This window comes from Passer domesticus, chromosome 11 (genome assembly GCF_036417665.1).
Source record: "Passer domesticus isolate bPasDom1 chromosome 11, bPasDom1.hap1, whole genome shotgun sequence".
NCBI classification, from domain to species: Eukaryota; Metazoa; Chordata; class Aves; order Passeriformes; family Passeridae; genus Passer; species Passer domesticus.
In genome coordinates, this window is record NC_087484.1 from 34417048 (window position 1) to 34437734 (window position 20687).

At 47.6% G+C, this 20687-nt stretch overlaps 2 protein-coding genes across 2 annotated transcripts; both read right to left on the bottom strand.

The window, feature by feature from the left end:
- Positions 1-3182: 3182 nt before the first annotated feature.
- On the bottom strand, positions 3183-10788 carry LOC135278368 (TOG array regulator of axonemal microtubules protein 2-like). Its single transcript, XM_064384916.1, has 5 exons — positions 10502-10788; positions 9423-9526; positions 7849-8053; positions 6459-6675; positions 3183-5380 (listed from the first exon to the last, which is right to left on the bottom strand). The coding sequence occupies exons 1-5, from the start codon at positions 10712-10714 to the stop codon at positions 4893-4895; spliced, it is 1227 nt and encodes a 408-aa protein (XP_064240986.1). The 5' UTR covers positions 10715-10788; the 3' UTR covers positions 3183-4892.
- Positions 10789-13412: 2624 nt separating this feature from the next.
- LOC135278309 (TOG array regulator of axonemal microtubules protein 2-like) lies at positions 13413-16322 on the bottom strand. The gene is made up of 3 exons (XM_064384864.1): positions 16135-16322; positions 14435-14540; positions 13413-13696 (listed from the first exon to the last, which is right to left on the bottom strand). Exons 1-3 carry the CDS (start codon positions 16320-16322, stop codon positions 13457-13459), a joined length of 534 nt encoding a protein of 177 aa, XP_064240934.1. The 3' UTR covers positions 13413-13456.
- Between the last annotated feature and the right edge of the window lie 4365 nt (positions 16323-20687).

Sequence of the window (20687 nt, forward strand, 5' to 3'; positions counted from 1 at the left end):
AAAATATTCCATAATGAGTAACAAGCCTCGGGAGCATGAGGTACAGAACTGACATGTGAAAGCATGAGCATATCCTCCAAAGTGGTCAGTTTAATTGTCCATTTTATTACTCTTCTATTTACTCCACACTAATAAGGAAACGCAAGCTTTGCTTGGAGGCAAAGCAGGCATGGGATACACTAGGATCCCTCGCAGGCTCACCAGGGCTGGCAGTGACAAAGCAGACAGACTGCTTCACTGAGAACCACTACAGAGCTACATCCCTATGTGCTTTTAAGTAGCATGGTATTATTAAGAGCTCCTTTTCTGCATGAGATGCAAAAAGGAGGTCCCAAATGATCTTCATGCAAGCATGCAGTAAAGACCTGATCCTGCTATCCTAATGAGGCTTTTGCTTTGGCAATGACACCCTTCCCATTCATCTTTTGAGGCAGACACTTGCGGTCTTCCCCTACACCCTTGCAAGGCTGGCAGTTGCTGCTTCCCATTTCCTGTTCTTCCCTAGAGCCAGTACAGTGGCTGCTTTGAAACAAAAAGCCCTGAGATCTGGATAGCTTGGAGGAGCATGAAATGCTAATTGAGTGTTCATGGTGGTCATACCCAGGTCTGCACTTCCCAGTGCTCTGAAGCAGCAGCAGGAGGACCGTGCATCATTCCTGTTGGTGGATGTTCATGTTTCTGGTGTGCAAGAGCAATGACTTGAGGAGGGACAAAAATGCCCCAATTCAAACAGTGGCTGTGCAAGGAGATGTGAAGTTTCACTGCCTTTTCTAGGATATTTTAGAAAGATGTAAGAGAATATTGTGGCATGGAGTAGGTCCCTAATTTTGTCTCCAGAGAAATCCCCAAAGGCCACATTCACTCTGCTGGTGATGGCAACCCCAGCAGCTCACGGGCTAGTTTTCCCTGCAACATGCCACCCTGCCCTGGCTTTACTAGGCCAGGACTAGACCCATAGCTAAGCAAACACATGCAGCCAGGTGACATAGAATTTTTCTTTCAGAAGACCTAATTAACACAATCCCATGCCGTTTCTTCTGTAACATCAGAAGCTGGCAACCATGAGAACTTTGCTGGCAAAAGGTTACATTTTGCACTGGGCCTAGAAGTGTTTTTCCCTAAGGCAAAGCAAAGTGAAATGTGAAGTTCAAAAGCTTCAAATGCCTATAAAAGGAAACTGCGGAATAATTTCTGGAAAGGCAGCGTTGTCAATGATCATGCAGCCCACCCACAGCTGGAGCTGCATCCAGAATTGCTTCTTCCAGCTGTGCAGGAATTCATTTCAGTGGCAAACACTGTTCCATGATGAACAAATTGTCCCCTAGCTCTGGGCTGAATGGCACCCAGGCTGCAGTACAGATTTGAGGAACCCTTGTCACTTGTTATTGGCCTCCCAGTGCACTCATCCTTCTGCAAACAAGGTGCAAACAACACAGCTGGGCTGCTGTCCTGGGTAAATATACATACAGACGGTTTTTCCAAATCAGTGCATCTTTTCCCAGTGAAAGACACGAATTCTTCTTACCTATGAAATTGTGATTGAAGACACCTGTGAGCCAGATCTGTGTGAGATTGCAAAGGAGCAAAACTTTGGGGTTTGGGCACATTTCTCTTTGTTTCTTTGCTCAGGCCTTTTCTGAGCACAGAACACACCTATGTAGAAAGCTTTTGACTATACAGGATCTTTTGGATCCATTGTCCCCCAAACAAGTCAACAGGTGGCCCTGTCGTAATGCCAAGTAGCAAAGAGCAGCACAAATGACACCAAGAAAACATGGCCAAAGAGGAAGAGGAGAGGCCCAGTGAGGAGGAAAGGATGTGGTGAGACACTGGCACATTGAGTGAGCTGCACTCCCACCATCTCTAGGCTAGCAGGACCTGGTCTCACATTCTTCTCCTGGTTTATTTAAATTTAATTTATTTATTTACTTTTTTTTCATCATCAGTATAAAATATATACAATTAAAAATAGGTAATCAAGATGTAAAGGTACAATCAAAACACATTTATTCAAAACTACATCTAAGGATCAGAACATATGTACATCTACTACAAAACCTAACATATAAATCCTATTCTTCAAACAATCTTCATACAGGCAGCAGCTTCTTCCTGAACTTGGAGAAAAGAGAGCTCTTCTGTACAGCAGGCAAGGACTTTGTGGGTAAGGCACCATGGGAATTGTCCAGAGGAACCTTCTCAGTAAGACTGTAACCAGTCAGATCTGCAAAATGGAGACACAAATTTTAACAGGGGCCACAATGCAAACCTAAAGCAGCTAAAGCTCCATATCTCATGGGACAGACTTCCTGCAAACTTCTAAAGAGCTGCACAGGGAAACATGCTCTTGCTGGCAGGCACTTGAGGCAGGACAAGGTAAAACCCTGGCCCACTTCCACAGGAATGCCACAGGAGCACCCTGGCCTCTGGGCTGCCCTGGGACAGCAGGGAGCCCAGAGCCCTGTGCTCTCCAGCAATGGCTCAGCTGCACATGCACCTTCCTGCTCCTCTGCCTGCCCCACAGCTGAGCAGCCCTCCAGCTCCACAGGCACTGGCAGCAGCACAGCTCATTGCAGGGCCACATGCAGGGCACAGCTGTTCCCTGGCAATGTGCACAGGCTCTCTGGGCTGCCACAAGACCCTTCCTCCCACCAGAGATTGGCCCAGCTCCCCCTCACCTCTGTGTGAGGCTGAGCCATGATCAGCCTTCACCTTGTCCTCAGTCTGGAGTTGCTTCAGGCCCCCCATGCCATGACTAGGAAGGGCGATGGAGAGAGAGGGGGCAGGTGCACACCCTTCCTTAGCATTTGGTCTCTTTTGGCACAGCTAACAAGGCAGATCTGGAGGTGTCCAACTCAGCACGTTGTCATCTCTCTGGAGAACATCATGCCTTCACCAGCCCAACATTTTGGAGAGGTTTTCCCGCACATGTGGAGGCTGGCTGGCAGCACATCTCTTCAGCTTGGTGCCCATCACCTTGTGGAGGGCAGAGGCAAGCTTGGTGGCCACAGTGCGGACATTGGCGCTTCGCACCGGCAGCGCCTTGTTCTCCAGGAAGGACCAGAGCACGGGCAGGGCGTCGTGCTGGACCACTTCAGGGCTCCTGGCATAAACCCACTCCACAAGCACTGCCGGGAGAGAGACACAGCTTCTCAGCCACCAGCCTCAATGCAAACAGGGGTCTACCTCTGCTTTTGCTAACTGGAAGCCTTCTGGCTAAGATCAGCAAAATAGCACAGAGCCCCATGATCCAGAAACGGGCAAAGCAGCTGATCATCCTGGAAACAGAACCACCAACCCCTCAGGACTAATTTCTCCAACCACAGCCTTGTCCCTGTGGCAGACTTTGTACCTTTACTAAATTATTGCACAATCACTTTCTGCATGAGCAATGAATGAAATGTCCAGTTGCTTTTTATTTCCATTAAGAAGTTGTCTAAACCCACACTGAAGATTTGGAAATGCACCATAGAGAAGAAATGGAGGGATTTCTAACAAAAGGGATGATTCCATTTTCATAACTTTGATGTCAAGTGCCACATGTTTAATCTGGCTCTTCCCTTTGCTCAGTGGCACACTGCAAAGGGCAGGATTAGAATACACCTCAAAACTCTAGCCTACCAGAGACGGCTGCTGCTTGACAGTTGGATTGGAAACATCAGTGACTAGCTGGTGTCTTTGGCAGAATGCTTCTGGGGCTTCCAACAAGCAGCTGTTTCAAACCTCAGGGTGTCTTAGAGAATTAGCCAGACCCCATTGCTATGGCATTTGAGCACCTCCACATTTTAATGCCATTTCCCCTCCCAATGTTAATGGCATTTTTTCTTATAATGTCCACTGAAGTAGGGGCATAGAGAGAGCAAAATGCTACACAAGGGACTGAAATTCATCCAAAACACAAGTATTTTCTCATATTGTCTCTGAAAACTGCTCTCTGCTCATTTTCTGAACCAAACTATGTCAAACACAGACAAAAATTTACTACCAACAGGCTCCTTGCATGGCAGATTTGGCTGAAAGATCAAATCCTGAAAAGCTCTGGAGACCATTCTTATTTTCTGATCAGGCAAAATGTTATCTAGTAGCCATTTATTATTCTGTGGTGGAAGAGACTTCATTTTCTCTATGCTTTTAATCCACTGGCAGTCATCAATATTAAAACAGCTCCTGAAAGTACCCAAACCCCAATTGTGCTAAGCAGGAAAAGGGTTATGATACCCATTTTAACATGGGAATTCATTTGAGTTTAAATACAATTAAAGACATTGGTGACTATTGAAGGTAAGGAACAGCTGTCTCTTCCTACTGAATCTCAGAGAGAACATCTACTTTTTCTAAAGTAGTCCTAATTTATGTTTCATTCCTTTATTTGAAAAAGAGATCAAAAGATCTGTAAAACTAAATTCCCTGTTGCTGGAGATCTACTTTTTTCAAAGCTCTTTAAAGGGCCTTTGACATTCCCAATCGCTGAACATGCCCTTTTGAGATTCCTAATGAAGACACAAAGTGTATTAAACCTTGCATTCAAAGATATTGGCCTAATTAGCAGTGGCTTTAGCCCCAGATAAAGCAAGGCTATCAATCGTCTGCTCTACTACGTATTGAGATGATCATTTTCCCATTCCTTGGCTATTGCTGACATAGCAAGCACCTCTGAGGAATCAATTATCAGCTGCATTTGTAACATTTGGGACAGTGCTGACACAGGCAGACAGTGTTTGCACACCCTGAAATGCTCAGTCCAGCGCCACTTTGACAGCACAGGCAGGGAGCCTCAGCACTCTGCTTCTGCCCCTCTGCCCCCAAAGGCTGCCTTGCACTAAATCCCTGCCTCTAATACGTCTGTTGAGTTCTGACCTAAGCTGTGACCCCAGGCTCTGCACAGTTCAGCCTCAAAGCTTTCCAAGAGAAAAACAAGAGTTCTGTGAGGACAAAACAAACTGGTCCCCTGAAACAGCATTTGCCACCATTTTCCCTAAAAGATGACAGATGTCCCTGAGCTTCCAAGAGAGGAGCCAGCTGGGGTATTTTGAGCCCCTCCCTTTCCTGGAGCTGGGTTCTGAGATGCCCCAGTGGGAGCTCAGCCCCGAGGCCGAGCTCTGCCCCCATCTCAGGTGCTGCACAGCTCTGCAGCAGCCAGGGAAACCTGCCAAATACACCTGCCTTGGGCACTGGGCAGGAGGGACAAGCTCAGCACCTCCTGGTTTGGAGGAGCTACTCTGCTGTCTGTTCACAGGCATTGCCTGTAAATACTCCCTGGGAAGACCTCTTGGCCTAGAAGGGGAGGCCATACCTGTGATACACTCCGTGACATCCAGCAGAGCTTGGCCACTCAGGTGATTCCACTGGTAGCTGAACTCTTTCAGCAGTGATACTTTATCTACAAGTGAAACACATGTTTCTGCTCACTTTTCTGAGGCCATAGGAGACAGTGCAGAGCGAAAGGGCAGGGGCAACCCCATTCTATAAAATAAAGTACATTTCTACTGATTCTTGAATCCTGTCTTCTTTCCTTCCAGCCTGCTTGGCAGGGTTTTAAATTGCAAAAGAAAAGCTCTCCTTTCACATTTGTAAATGCAAAGTTGTCTTCTGTATCAGGAGCTATGTTAAAACATTTCCCATCAGGGACCTCAAGAGTTCAGTCACATGTAAGTAGTGAAATGGTTTTGCATCCCAGAGCAAAAAGGAAGAACCCCATACTTGGGACACAGAAAGGCACCAAGTCAGGCAGTTCCTGAATTCACAGAGCAGCTGAGGAGGAGAAAGTGGCAACTCCCCTTGAACACCTGCCTCTTCAACACTCCTATTTTCAGGCATATTTCCCCAGTGTGGCATTTTCAGAGCTGACATAAATCTGTGTGGCAAAAGAATTGAGAGCAGCCCTTGCCTATGTAGTTAACTGCTGTAGACATCTTGCCCCATGCAAAACAACATGTGGAACAGGGCATCATTGACAGCGGGGTTTATACCTGTTTGTTATAAAGAAATGAACTTGGGGAATCCTAAGTTCCCCTTTGAAAATAGAAGACAAAGAAGAAAAGGGGTAAATAGGCAGCTAATGCCTATCATGTAGAGCATTCCTGGTGGCTGCTCTGCAGGAGCTCTGATGGGTCAGTCTCCCTTCATGCCAAGAGCAAAGCTATTCATTTGGGAAGTCAAACGGGGCCCAATCAAACTCCAAACCCCCTTTGCCTCTGAACTGTAGCAAAGCTGTAGTCTGGGACTTGCTCTTCAGACAGGCAGCACAGAGCCAAGGGCTCCTGGGACTTTTGGGAAATGCTGATCACGTTCAAGCCTGTTGGGGGACTGGTGCATAAGGACTGCACCTGCACAGCTTCTGGGGGATGCCAGCTGGAGCTTTCCACAGACAACAGCAGCTATCAAGGCACTCAGCACTCTCTTGTGTCGGAGAGACAGAGACACAGGTGAGGAGAGTCCATGCCAGGGCTCAGCCTTACCTAAATGAGCAATGGATTCTTCCAGCGCTTTCACAGCTGCGGCACGAACCCTGGGGTCCTTGGAGTTCAGGTTCTTCGTTATTCCTTCCACCAAACCAATGATCACCGGGTTCAAGGCATCTTTCAGGACACCTGTGATTTCAGCCAGCACGTCCAGTGCCTTCTGCTTCACTTTCTTGTGGCTGTCAGATATTCTCAGGACAAAGTAATCAAAAATCTGTGAAGAGAACAAAGAACATGAAAGCTGGATTCACATGTACTTGTTTGAAGAGTGGATGTAGCAGTCAGCAATGTAAAAGATGAGAGTGATCCTTTCTGCCAGGTCAGCACTTGCTTGCACAATTTCACTGTTTTCCTGTGGGCCACTCACTGGAATGGTGGCGCAACCTCATGCTGCTAGAAAGATTTTCTTCTGTTTTTAAGAGGTTTGGTTGGGGACAGAATAGTTCCTATGGTATTTCTCTCCATCTAGAAATCATTAAATCCATTCCATTTATTCATGCTAAAGACTACCTTTGCTTTAGAAGTATGGAAGCAGATGTTTACAATGCCCGGTTTTCTACACAGTTGCCTCAAGTACTGAGGGCAATTAGGATTTTGCCAAAACTACGGCTGGAGGAGATCTAAGTTTTCTTTTGTTTGTCTCAGCGGCAGTATCTGGAGAAGTGCAGGACTCTGATCAACTCTTCCAGGACGCAGACCATTTCTCTAAGTAACAGGTAGACTTCTGGAATTTAATGAGCTGTACAGCCCTCATTAGAGCAGGTTCAGTCCCTTGACAGACACATCATCAGGCACCTTTTCTTGGAGAAAGGGGAAAAGCAGCTACTGGGATGAGAAGGCAGAGATGAGTCCTTAGCTGTTTTCCTCCTTTTCCAAAGAGAAAAAAAGACCCCCCAAGAAGGGTGAGAACTGTCTTTACCAAGAGGAATAGGAACAAGGATGGAAATGAGAGCCAGAGTTGTGCCTGTGCAAGACTAGATGGAGTATATGGAAGTATTCTTAAAAAAAACCTGGGTTTAAACCATCCCAGTCTGATCTTCTCTTCCCTAGGTAAACCCATTTTTGGTCTAGAGAATAATTGCCATGTTTTCAGTGGCTGGATTGCCTTCACTTAACCCAACAGGGAGTAGGAGAGAGCAGCAGTCACACCAGCAGAAAATTCTGTCATCATCTGATGAACAGCATCAATAGGCACCTGGCAGACGTATACAGCTGGACTGAAATAACTTGTCCTGAAGCCTGGACCTGCATTAAATTTGTCTGGGTAAGAGGGACCAGCATGTCCCAAACAGCCAGGATGGAATGCCAAGACACACTGAATTAACTTTACTGCTACAGGCTTAGGAAAGGAGCTAAAGGAAAGGAGCAATGAAGATACCCTACATACTTGGACAATGTTAGTGGAGATGAGCTGGGGGCTGGTTTTGCACAGGTCTTGGAGGAGTGACACTCCTTCCATGCGCGTCTGAAACCCCTTGGCCTCCAGGAGATTGTAAAGCTTCTGGAGCAGCTCCGTTTCTTCCTCAACCGGAGGTAACGTGACCTGGGCTTGTGCACGGTGTAGGAGGCATCCATCAGAGGTAGATTTCACTCTGGAAAATAAAACCAAATGAGGACCTGTTGGTGATAATACCTTCAGTTAATTGTGAGAAAAACATTTTCAGGAGCTTTCCTCATTATGTGATTTCAAGCTGGAAAGTCATGAGGCTCTGAAAAACAATGTGGACCTAATGACAATCATTTTGGGAGACAATCTGCAAGGAACGTTCTCACCAGTGCTCACTCAGGAAAAGCAAGGATGAGATGCATCTGATCTATCTTCAGATGGCTGCCAAGGCACACAGGTCACATTGCTTTGTGGAGAAAGAGACACACTACTTCCAAGTTTAAGTGGCTCCTCATATGGGATGTGTGTGTCTTATAATATGGAAACTCATCACTCTGGAGAAGTGTCTCTACAACCAGGCATGACAATCTGCAAAAATAGCTCAGATGCATCTGAACAGATGAACAGGGCCATATGTGAAGGATTCAGAAAACCAGTAACAGAGATAAAAACAAAAGCCAGACACCCCAGACCTACACTCACATTTCATTTGCTTCCCTAGAGACTAGATCCACAGCTTAACCCCACTGGGAACAATTCTCCTGGATCAAGCTGTCTCTTCCATGAGCATGGAAAGATGCTAGCTATGCTACTGAGGCATGTGGTCACTTTCCTGCCACTGCTGAGCGTGACAGAGCTAAATAAATCCCCTCTGTGATCAGAGGAGAACAGGTACAAGTAGCTCTGCAACTGCCGTGAAGAGACAGCAAGGACCAAATTCCTGTCTTAAATGCTGATTGCAGCACAGGATGAAATAAACCAAACATGCTGTCTCCATCAAGCAAATCAGATGAAGGACAGGAATATCAAGACAAAAAGTCCACATTGAGACACCTGTTGCCTGAAGTTGATCAGGAATTGCATTGCTACTTACTACTCAAACTTGATACTGTTTCAGGGTAAGAAAACCATGATTCAGCCAGGCCAAACCACATGCATGAGAACTGCATCTTTGTGGAATGGCATCCTGCTTCTAGACTGAGACTTCTCATCAAAACACCCATCAGGAAAAGACTCCACTCAGATGAAAAAAAAGCCCTGGTTGAATTTCCTTGTCCCAAGTCAGGCAGCAGAAACTTGGCCCTGTCACAGCCTCCATACCACTGCCCTTGCCACTGCACTGGATCGTCTGAGCTGCAACCAATGGGGTCTTTTTGTCTCTCAGTTGTGAAAACCCCTCCAAAGAAGTTGTGTTCAGTGTAATGCAGAAGTAGACATTTTTTTTATCATAGAGCATTTGTAGGGAAAGAGAACAATCTGTGGCACTGGCCATCTCTGCCAGAAAGATTTTCCCAAGGAAGAGACATGTAAAGCTTGTCATGTGCTTTGTCACATCTGAATAAAGTGCTCAGTACCGTTTGCTAGAAGACAATGTGGCCTGGGGCTTCTTGGAGCCATCGTTCCTCTTCTTCACCAGCTCCTTGACAGATGGGCGTTCAGCCTTCTGGTTTTCCATCCCCTACAAACACATAGAGAAACCCCATCAATCTTTAGAGAATAAAATAGGAAATTCCCTGTTTAAAACACAAGTTAGAACCAGGATCACTGCTACCAAGGCTTAGGGAAACATTTCCTAACTTACAGATGGAAACAGCTCAGGGATTCAGTGATGCCAACTCTTTGTTTTCAATAGCCCAAGGCAGGTTATGGGTGCTACCAGACTGAGCAGCAGTCTAAAATCCCAAATTCATTAGTCTTCAGCATAAATGGGAATAATGCAAACTGGCAGGCAATGAGTGTTCGTAAACAACAGAAGCAACAGAAAAATCTGGACTCTTTGGGGGTTGGCCCATTGTGTTGGAAGGATTTGGTTCAACACTCACTCTCCCTGTGCCTGAACAAAGGCATGCTCCCTTCTGTAATGTCGATTAAAAAAATAAAATCCCCGCCCCCCCCCAAAAAAAAAAAAAAAAACAAAAACAAAGGGGTTTCCACTGGATGCTGCTGAATTCACCAAGATTTTTCCAGTTCCACAGAGCTTGACAGCAGGGCAGTATTCCCAAAAGACTGTAATTGTAGTAACTAGGATTGACTTGGCCATCTTTTGTAAATTTGGAAATTTTTAGTACTACTACTTCCAGTATCTTTTGCAAAGACTCTGTTCTCTTCAGAAGCACTATTCTCACTTAATTGCTTTACTGGGCAGAGGAGGGAGAGCATGGTGGGGGCTTACACTTAAATGTAAACCCATTTGCTCTCTTTCCCTTTCTTCTTTGTGAATGATATTGAAAATATTCAAACCCCACTTTTTCCCTAATAACATCAATTTCTTTGTGGTCTGCAGATGAACAGGCTGAGGATTAACAGCTCATTCCCAGGAGAAAAATGATTCAGTAGTAGAGGAATGAGATCAAGACAGATTGGGGATGTTTGATCTCATATTAGCAGTGGCAATACTTGCACAAAGGAGACATTTCTCCCGCCAAGCACTTACTTTCTTCTTCATTCTTGTCAGAATATCTTCCAGGTCACTGGTGGAAAGAGATCGTTCCAAAAGCATTTTAAATTTTTGATGATTGAGCAACATCTTCACCATCTCCTGTCCATAATGCCTAAGGAAGGAAGGGAGGGAGGGAGGAAAGGAAAGAAAAGTGAACAAAGAAAGGAAGAGTGTGAACAGAAGAGGCTTATACCTTAAATTCATCATGTGCAATCCTTGCACAAGAAGGCATTACCTACTCAGCAAAGAGGGAGATTTACCTCCAGTTGATACTGCACAGTGCTGTCAGATGAACACAGGAGGCAAGAGGAGAATGTGGGGCAACAGAAAAATACCATTTCACTCTGAAACTGTGGATGTGCTTCTGTGGGATCAAAGGATCCCAGAGAACAAGCAAAACACATCTGCTTTGTTGTCAGAGCCTATTAGCAATGTCTTGCTGCCATTGCACAATAATTTGCCTTTCTTTAACTGGCGGGGAAGCCAGGACAAAACACCTCATGCATCCTATTGATTATTCTATACTTTATGTATGCACAGGGGCAGTTAGTTGCTCTGGTGTTCTTGGCAGCTATTAATGGGAATTTCATCATCAGAGTAAGGGGACTTTGGTGGTTTGGGTTGATTTTGCCACTAGGAAATCACAGTTTTCTTCAAGAAGAAATTTGGAGGTCATTGAGCCACAGAAAACAGCATTCTAGAAATCTGCAGACCAAGTTCAGAAAGACTGAATATGTTGGCTAAAGACCCCTGAAATATTTCTAAGAAAGTCTGAAGTTAAGGAGAAATGGATGTTTGGGATCCTTCAGTGATAAATATTAGCCAACACTTTGGCTTTGTGTTGTGCACCCAAGGCCAAAGAAAACTGTTGGACTGGCTCATCTGAGCTCTTTTGATCTCAGTAAAGAATCCTTCAAGCCACAGGAAGTTGGCAATGCTCATTTCTGCTGGCCAACCTCAGGTTACCCAGTACAGTCATTTGCCCAGGCAAGCCAGAGCAATGGTCACAGCACCAAGGCTGACAGAGCTCCAGAAGCCTTTGGACAATGCTCTCAAGCACATGCAGTGACTCTTGGGGTCACTGCACATGGCCGGGAGATGGACTCGATGACCCTGATGGGTCCCTTCCAACTCAGCATATTCCAGGCTTCTATGACCCTTATTCACACAGTGAGGGAACTTCATATTTCCCTTAGTTTCCACTCTTATGGGGTTTTACCTTTATAGCCAGGCACAAAAGGCTTTTCCTGTTTTAGGAGGTGAAATGAAGATCATTACCTTGTGTCCTGGTGACAGTCCTGAGCAAGCTTCCCTGCCACGTGTGCCAGCCTCTCAGCCCTGGCTGTGCCTGCCAGCTTTGTGACTCCAATTCTCTCCATCAGGGACAGGAGGAGCTCGGCCCCACACTTCCGCACCTGGGCGTGACGGCTCCTGGGAAGGAGAGAGCAAACCCTGGGGCACAGGGAGAAGGAGCAGCAGCAGCACAGGCCTTGGCCAGAGCCTGCTCCCTGTCCTTGCTGGGGGAAGGAGGCCTGGCTTCTCCCTGCAACTTTAGACACCGCTAGAAGGTTCTGAACTCAGGTAAACACAAAGCTAGCATTCTACAGAAGGACTGCCTGCAAGGCAGAGGGAGGAATTCAGTCTCCCTGCACTCTCTGATACTCAGCTCCTTTCACAGTATTTACTCTGAGAAAGATTAAGGAAATAGATTACATATGAATGATTTAGAAATTAAGGACAATTCATGCTGACCCATCAGAGGGCAGCCAGTACACAGAGCTGCAGCAGGATTGAGGCTCTTTCCACCCATGATCCCCAAATCTGCAGACCTCTGGGAAGAAACAAATGCAGGGAAAACATGTTGTGGGCCATGAAGTTTCAGAATATCCAGCAATGCAGCCTGTTTCTTCTATGAGGCTTGGCAACGGATACATCTGAATGTTTTACCCTATTCCAAAGCTGAGGAAAGGAGGGACAGGCAGTTTAGCCAGGCTGTCCTGTTCTAGAGAGTGTCTCTTGGGAACTATCAGGCCCAGCACCAACATTTAAGGCAGCATGTGCTTCAACTGTTCCATGGCAGTCAGGCTGTGAAGGTGCCTTTAAAGTGATTCATCATCCCAAGGCTAACATGAAACATGAGTTTGAATAGAAGGTAGAGTTCTATGGCCAGGACAGTCATACAAGAGTCCTTTTGGCAGGAACTGCACCTGCTGTGCAGGCTGTGCCACACCCAGCAGATTGTCCCCCATGTGCTCCACGCCCCAGCAAGTACCCTCCTCCTTTCTCAAGCTAATGGCATCATGAGGAGACATGGTTTTCCCAGGGCCTCTGTGGTTAGTGCTGTGAAATACCAAACAGCACTCACAGCTGCAATTGCAATTGTCCCTCTTGCCACAAAAGCACAAGGCTCTATCCTCAGGCTTTGCAGGCACTTTCACTTCCCCACCAGTCACCACAGCTAGGAAAATCTGACAGCCTGGGAGAACTCCAGGAAGCAGCAGGAAGCTGAGTCAGAGGAGCTTTCATCTGGGTATCAGGAAAAAGGTTTTTCACGCAGAGGGTGGTTGGGCACTGGAACAGGCTCCCCATGGCAGTGGTCACAGCACCAAGCCTGACAGAGTTGAAGAAACATTTGGACAACAATCTCAGGCACTTGGTGTGACCCTTGGGCTGTTCTGTGCAAGGCCAGGAGTGGACTCAATGGTCCTGATGAGCCCCTTCCAACTCCCCATATTCTAAAGTTCTGGGATTCTGAGAACTAATAGGCTGCAGGAGGGCAGAAACAGGTGACAAGAAGAGAGAAATGATGTTGATTGGAGAATGAAGTCACTGAGTTCACAGAAGATGCAGCATACAGGACCCTTCCCTCCCACCATTCCCATTCTCTGTCTCATCCCTTCTCCCTCCCACACACTAGAAGGTGAAGAATATCACTAAAAGAAGAACAACCTACTTGACTCCCATATCCATGAGAGCAGTCATTGCTCGTGCAGGAGTCACATTGTCCACCATGATCCCCAGGGTCTGACTGGCTGCTTTCTGAACAAATTCTGGGGAGTTGGACACCATCTGCAGAAGGACCCGAGCAACCTCATCCACCTCAGAGTCCATGTTCTTCTTCAAGGTCGCAAAGAGCTCTCCCAGAGTGACAATTGCAGAGTAGGACACCTTGGAACGGAGGTTGGCCACCTGGACAAGTAATGAGGGGAAACATAGGAATCACCTTGAAAAGAAAACCAGTTGCCTTCAACAGACGTCCCAGAAAATGACAACACATCCCACTGTGTCCAGAGGAACATCAAAGTACAGTAAGAGCAGGAGAGCACAAGCACAGAAAGGCTTTTACTCTGGCACCAATTTCTGGTCTCAGACCTGCTTACTGCAGGCCTAAAAAAAAATATTTCATTCAAGTGTTCTACTTAACTCTTCTAAAATGTTCACAGCTTTGATTTTAAGCCCTTTGACTAGAAAACTGAAGCAAGGGCTGCTTTCAAATCATAAAAGCACAAATCATAAAGATAGAAGAGTCAGGTGCTCCTGTTCAAAAAACAACACCAGCAGCTGAAGCACTCAGCCAGGAAACAGAAAACACAGGCTCAGACCCAGAGACCAATTTGCAGTGTTGAATTACAGCTTGGGCAGAGACTGGGACTCTGGCAAATAACCTCATTAGTGTCTCAGTTTCTGCATTTGCACATTGCATTATAAAGGCACCACACTCAAAGACACGTGTCAGATACCCGACCTACCAGTAAATACAGCTACATGTACCCACAGATCCTACAGATAGCTGACAGACATTAGAAATAGAAGGTCTAAAAGCAGAAATGAAGGCAGACCCTGAGCACACATGGAGACGAACAAGCAGATACCTACTCTACACACCATGTATGAAGTATGTGGGACAATTCAGAACAATGTTCTCACCTCGCTGGTAACTGCCAAGCAAACGTCATGAAGTCTACACAGCAGGACCTCTGAATGGGACCCAGCCAGGTATTTGATGTTGTAGAGTCCCTTCTCCTTCAGCTCCCTGAAAGGCAGAAGATTGATTTTTTCTCTCCACCAAGGCAGCACCCTCTGAGATTATCAGGCTGGCAGCTCAGTCAAACAATGGGAGGTGCTTTTCCAGGAGTACTTAATTTAGTTGTGGAAAAGGTTGCCACAGGATGATGTGGCTGTCAAAAGCCTACACAAATCCAAGAGGTGAATAGAGGGGTTTCAGAGTGGCCATTTAAGCAGACAGCCTTTCTGAAATCTCTGGCACATGATGCCCCCCTGGCACTGCTTCCTAGAAGCTGTAGACCAGACCAAACTGCTGTTTCTTGTCACCTCCCTGTGCCTGTCCCTGAGACACAGTCCCACCTGGCTGTTATTGGGGCATTTTCCTTTTCTGCCAGCCCCAGCAGGCAGTTCAGCACTGAGAGTCTGCACTGGCACTCTGGAGCTGAGTTTCCCCTCTGCCATCTAGGCCTCTCTCTGTCACCCCCTCCACTCCACCTCACATATTCCCCCAAAAAGCAGCAGGATGTCCCAGAAGATTCCACCCCTGAGCAAGAGCTGTTGAAACTCTGGCTTTTCCCAAAACCCCCTACCTAAAACAACCCCCACAACAGCAACGTGTTATTTAAAAGGTGCAAACAACTCTGTCTCTCAGCACTTTGTGCAGGGCCTCAGCTACAGGAAGGAATGTGAGGCATCAGGGCTGCAGCACAGGGCTGGTGACTGATCCCACTGGCACCCCTGAGCGTCATCTGGATCCCCCACACCTGCAGAAGCTCTCTGCACCTCACAGGGCACCCAAGAGAAATGGGGAAGAGAAAGCAGAAGAGAAAGGACAAAACAAAGGTGACTGCACAAGGAGATGCATCGTGGCAGATTTTTCATGCTCATCCCAGTGCGAATGGAGTCCTTACCCCTGTGTGAATGAAGCATCTACCAGGGAGAGATCAAAAGGACATTAAAAAGAAAACCAATATCACCTAACATTTGTAGGGTTATCACCTCTGGGCCTCCTTCTGCCTGTGTATAATTTTGGGACACATGGTGAGTGTTGACAAAACATCTCAGGCCCATATGAAGCAGTGAGAAGGAAAAAGTTGAATTCCAAAAGTGCAAGATTCCTAGAGGATTTCATATCTTTTTCCTTCTCTTCTGCCATGAGCCCTTCAGGAGTAATGAGAGGCTGAGGGACTGGACAGCACAAGTCCCTGGAGGAACTCCCTGCAGCTGCTTCTGGGACTCCCATGCAGGAGGTCACAGGGAGACGCTGTCACCTGCCATTGCTGTCAGCAGTGGGGGCAGAGAGGAATCTTACTCAGTCCCACTGGGCCAGTGGCCCAAGGCACCCAACTCTCTACACTCAAAACTTCTGCCATCCCCTCAAGGCTTCCTTTGCAGCTCCATGGAACAACAGGCAAAGCAAGGAAGCAGCACGGAGCTGCTGCAGCTGGAGCAGTGCTGCAGAGCAAGGCCAAGAAAAGGCTGCTCTCAAATCTTTATCCTCTCACTGCTCTGGAGTGCCCTTTGTCCACTCTGGGCTCTCGGGGCTCAGAGGCACTAGCAAGACACAATTCTAACCTACCTTAATGCCAAGAGGGACACAGAGTGAACAAGGCCTTTCTTACCAGTCATCGCTGCTGAGCAAGGAGAGTGCCTCCAGCAAGGAGTGCTGTGGGTCTGGAGAGGCTCTGTCCTTCTGCCCATGCCCACGGAGAGGCTCCTCTCGGCACTGGGCACCAGTGGCCGTCTGCGAGGTCACTGCAAGGAGAGGGTCGGCCATGGGCGCTGCGGCCCGGGCAAGGCACCCCGCCATGGAGCGGCCTGCAGCCCCATCTCCCAGCCAGGGTTCCCTGTGGTGCCAGCTGGCACTGGCTCAGAGACTTCCCTGCTCTCTGGCTCCTGGGGCTCCTTGCATCCTCCCAGCCCCCCAGCTGGGCACAGCTCCAGGCTAAACCTGACAATTGCCCCGCAGCCCCAGCTCCCCAGGGCCACAGGTGCCACGGCCAGCGGCAGGTTCCTGCGCCCGCAGAGCTCCCGCTCCCTGCCAGACAGCGCTGAGCAGCAGCACTCGCTACCCAGGAGGGAACCCCTCAGTGCCCCTCTTGTCTCAGCACCCTGATTTCCCCAGCCCTGAGGACAGGGGCCCTCTGCAGCTCCCTGAGGAGAGACCTGCAGCTGCCTGGAGACAGCACCAAGCCAAGCCTGAACAGGCCAGCCCTGCTGGGCCCAGCTCAATCCCCACGGAGCAGCTACCAGGGAACAGCCATACCTGACCCTTCCCACCTGACAGCGCCTCTGTTCCCACAGACTGCAAATATTCTAGACAGCAGGCAGCTGAGTGCACATACATTTTAGTATCCCCACTATTGGGAAGGGAGTACTTTATGGATGTTGTTCTTTCCAAACATCATCAATCTGTACTCTTTCAGAGGTGCACACTGCCTGTATTTCAAAGATGCTGAGGTGAAATTTGTCATCTAATGGATGTGTTTGCAAACTCAGCAGGTTCTAAGCTTTCTCTTGTGGAAAAATGTAATTTCCAGACTAGACAGTTGATTAAAAAGGTTTCCAAATGCACTCTGAGGATAAAAATATGCAAATACAGATCCACATTGTTGGCAGACACACTCTCTTGTTGATCAGTTGAACTGGGTTTGCCTTAAGTAAATTTTATGGTAAGGAAAAAAACTTACAGGGTATGAAGAAAATCAGATGATAAATGCATTTCTTAGGAAACCCATTTGTCATCAAAAGCACTGTCAATCAAAAATTTCATGTTGTGCACTAAAAAGCTCCTTTTCTAATGTGTAGATGAAAGCATTTGAGCTGTCTACAATGATGGAGTATAAATATTGCACAGAATCTTGATGAACTGCCCTAGACTTTATAGGGTTTTTGTGCTACCTTGCATATTCTCACCAAGTATGGAGGAACCATAACAAGAAAAATATTCAGACAGGAGCTAATCTGGATGTCCCTGAGGTACCCCAGCCACTGACACCAGTGATGTCACTGCAGAAGTATGTAGGCATACACATCTGGATTCAGTATGAATGGAGAGCCACCTCAGGCTAGTTCTGGTCAATTCTGGGCATGGAAGCAGCATCACTAGAAAAGAGCATTGAAGTATCACTCCTAGCTGCCATCTTCTTATCTCACCCTGCTTGGGATCACAGCACAGGCAGGCTGCCCACAAAGGAGAGACAGGAGCCACTAGGGACTGTCTGCTGTGTATTTCCTGCAGGCAGCAAACAGCCTGGGAGCAGCAGGCAGCCCCTCCTGGTGTCATCGGCTGCACAGGGCCGCTGTATTTGCTGGGTGACACAGGAGGCACTGCTTGTTCCCTCTTGGCACTGCAGGCTGTGGGATGGCAGCAACGAGGAGCCTTCGGGCACTTCTGGGAGCAGCAGCAGCACGACTGCACCAAGCTGCTGACTGCCCTGCAGAGACAGCCCTTGCTGGGATAGCAGAAAAGCTGGCTGCAGAACTGGACAGCAGCACAGGCAGAGGGCCAGATGGTGAGTGAGCAACTGATGGTGGTGGTTCTCGCAGGTGCACAGTGAGCACACCCTGGCAGACTGCCCTGCAGCTCACCCTGCAGCCACAGCTGCCTCCTGGCACCAGTGCTGTAGTTTGGACTATCAGGATGGGCAAAAGCCAGAGCTTAGGCCTTTACACTACTTGATTCAGCTCAACTTTCCAACAGAGCTCTAAGAACCGCTGCTCCAGCACTACCAAGCTGGAGTAACTCAAAAGTAGTTTTGCTGTTCGTTCTCAGGACAGACTATGGACCCAAGATCCCAGCTGTGCTGGCTGAGGCAGGAGGCAGTTTGTACTCCTTGTGCAAGGAAAACCCTGTGTGGAAAAAGCTGCCATGGAGCAGGCTTACCTGAGGAGCTGCGTGGGAAGCTGCCAACCCCATGGATGATGGGCCTATTGGGCAGTAGGGACACATTGTCCTGCTTCTTCAAGACCTTCTTCTTCAAGGCACTACCAGGCTGTTTTCTCTGCACTCTAGAAGCTGTGCCATCAACAGGTGGTAGGCTAAAGCCTGCAGGGACCAAAGAGGAGCTTCTAAGTGGAAGGCACTAGACAGGGTGATGATGGAAAGGGCGAGAAAACTTGCCAGAGCTGGGTAACATCTCTTTGTTATCCCAAAGAACTTCAAGTATAACAATGGCACACTAATATGGGAAAAAGAATCACAGATTCCTAGAAGAGTTTGGATTGGAAGGCACCTTTAGGCACTATCTAGTCCAACACCTGTGAGCAGGGACATCTTCATCCTGATCAGGTTGCCCAGGGCCCCATGTAAGCTGGCCTTGAACACCTTCAAGGATGGACCAACAACAACTTCTCTGGGCAAACCCTTCCAGCTTTTCATCCCCTTCCTTTAAAAAAAAATATCTCTAATATCTACTTTAAATCTACTCTCTTCTAGCTTCAAACCAAATTGCAGCAATGCTTCCCCTAAGAAACAAGGAAACCCTGTACTGCTTTGCTTTTGTTTTCCTGTTCCAGAGGCTGGCAGGGGAAGTTACCAGAGAAAGTGCAGATAACCTTGCGTGCTGCCCTGGGGCTGAGTGCTGCCTCCTGAGGGCCCTGCTGCCGCCCTCGGGCAGCGCTCACAGCCCTGCAGGCAGAGCCCCTCGGCCAGGATTCAGTCGGGAACACTGCTTGCTCCTGGGGCTACAGCAGAAGCACTGCATGGGGGCTTCAGCACAGCTCTACAGCACCAGCTCCTCAGCAGGGAGTGGCAGGAGAAGGATCTCTGGTGTTTTCATGAGAAGGAGTTGCATTTTGTTTCTTCCAGGTTGCACCCTGGTTGAAAAGCATTCTTTTGGACTCACCTTGCCTGGAGACTGCTCTCCAGGACAGAGTCTGAAGTTCCAGTGTGCTTTGCAAGACAGAATTTTCTACTCTGAAAGACTTTCGAGGTGAAGGGGGGAAACTAATATTCTGTTACTGACTCACTGAGGCCACAAGCAAGACACTTCATGCCCCTGTATTTTTCTTTCAGAAACAGAATTAAATCCCAAGCAAGCTTCCACTCAAATGCAAGTGGAACAGTCCCCCAGTCTGACTGCAACACTGTGCAAAGGGCAAGCAAGTGGTCAAAAAGGACCACCACAAGTGTAGCCACCACTTACTTGCTTCAGCTTCATCCCCGGGCTCAACTGTCTCCAGAATGGGCTGCAAGGATGTTTTCCTTTGCCTCCTTTTCTTCATCTCTCTCTCCAAAAGCTCTGCATCCTTCCGCTCTAAGTTCTTTTGAGCCAACATGCACAATGCAGCACGGATCTAGGTGCAATGGAAATGCATCATAGACTGTAAGGAGAGACACATCAACCAGACACAACATCTCCTCAGGAGCACAGAGTCCACAGAGTGCCATAGGTTTCAATGCAGCTCCATATCCATTCCAAAAGTTTCAGAGGAATGTCTCCCGTCCTCACCTTGGCAATTACAAACAGCCAGGTGGAACATTTCTGTGCCACAACCTTACACTGCTCCAACTGCAGCCTATGTCAGGAAGCCCTGCTTGAAGCATGAAGGTCATAGGAGTGCTCCAAGACAGAGGAAGAGCTGACACGGCCAGTGAGCAGGCAGTTCAGTTCCTACAGGCCATGGCAGGAGAATGAAAACCATGTGCAATATCCAGCAAGGAGGGGTAATTAGCTGTTGCTTAACACTCATGGCCAGGAATTGCAGCTGTTTCTCACTTCCTGGCTTCTGAAGGACTCAGCTCTGAAGGACTCTGAAGGACTTGGTCTCTGACATCAGGAGACCAAAATGGGGAGTCATGAAAACAAGCTGCAGAAACACTGCTGTTAATGAGCAGAAAACTTGAGAATGAGAGGGCTGTGACATACAGCCAGAAAGGTAACCAGGAAAAATCAAACTCTCCCATTTTCTTTTGCAGCCTTGCTTACACACAACATTAGAATCTTTGCTTCTCTGCTTCCGAGGATGCACTTTGCTTACATTCACTGATGTGTAGCTTATTCTGTCATTCAGAACTTCTCTAAAACAGTCTTTGCACATAAAGAATGCTTCTGACATGACCTTAGCACCATCTCCAAACCAGGCACCTTGACACCACTGGAAACAGCCAAGCAATTGCTCTCTAGTTGTCAAATATATTCCCAAGAGAATCCACATTGCCCAGGAGAGGATG

Coding starts and splice junctions, on each gene's coding strand:
- LOC135278309 (XM_064384864.1), bottom strand. CDS start 16,322: ATGGCGGGGTGCCTTGCCCGGGCCGCAGCGCCCATGGCCGACCCTCTC. Junction 14,541..16,134: donor TTGCTCAGCAGCGATGACTG/GTAAGAAAGGCC, acceptor TCTGCCTTTCAG/GGAGCTGAAGGAGAAGGGAC. Junction 13,697..14,434: donor GCTTGGCAGTTACCAGCGAG/GTGAGAACATTG, acceptor TTACTTGTCCAG/GTGGCCAACCTCCGTTCCAA.
- LOC135278368 (XM_064384916.1), bottom strand. CDS start 10,714: ATGATGAATTTAAGGTATAAGCCTCTTCTGTTCACACTCTTCCTTTCT. Junction 6,676..7,848: donor TCTCCACTAACATTGTCCAA/GTATGTAGGGTA, acceptor TTCTCTTCACAG/ATTTTTGATTACTTTGTCCT. Junction 5,381..6,458: donor AGAATCCATTGCTCATTTAG/GTAAGGCTGAGC, acceptor TTTCACTTGTAG/ATAAAGTATCACTGCTGAAA.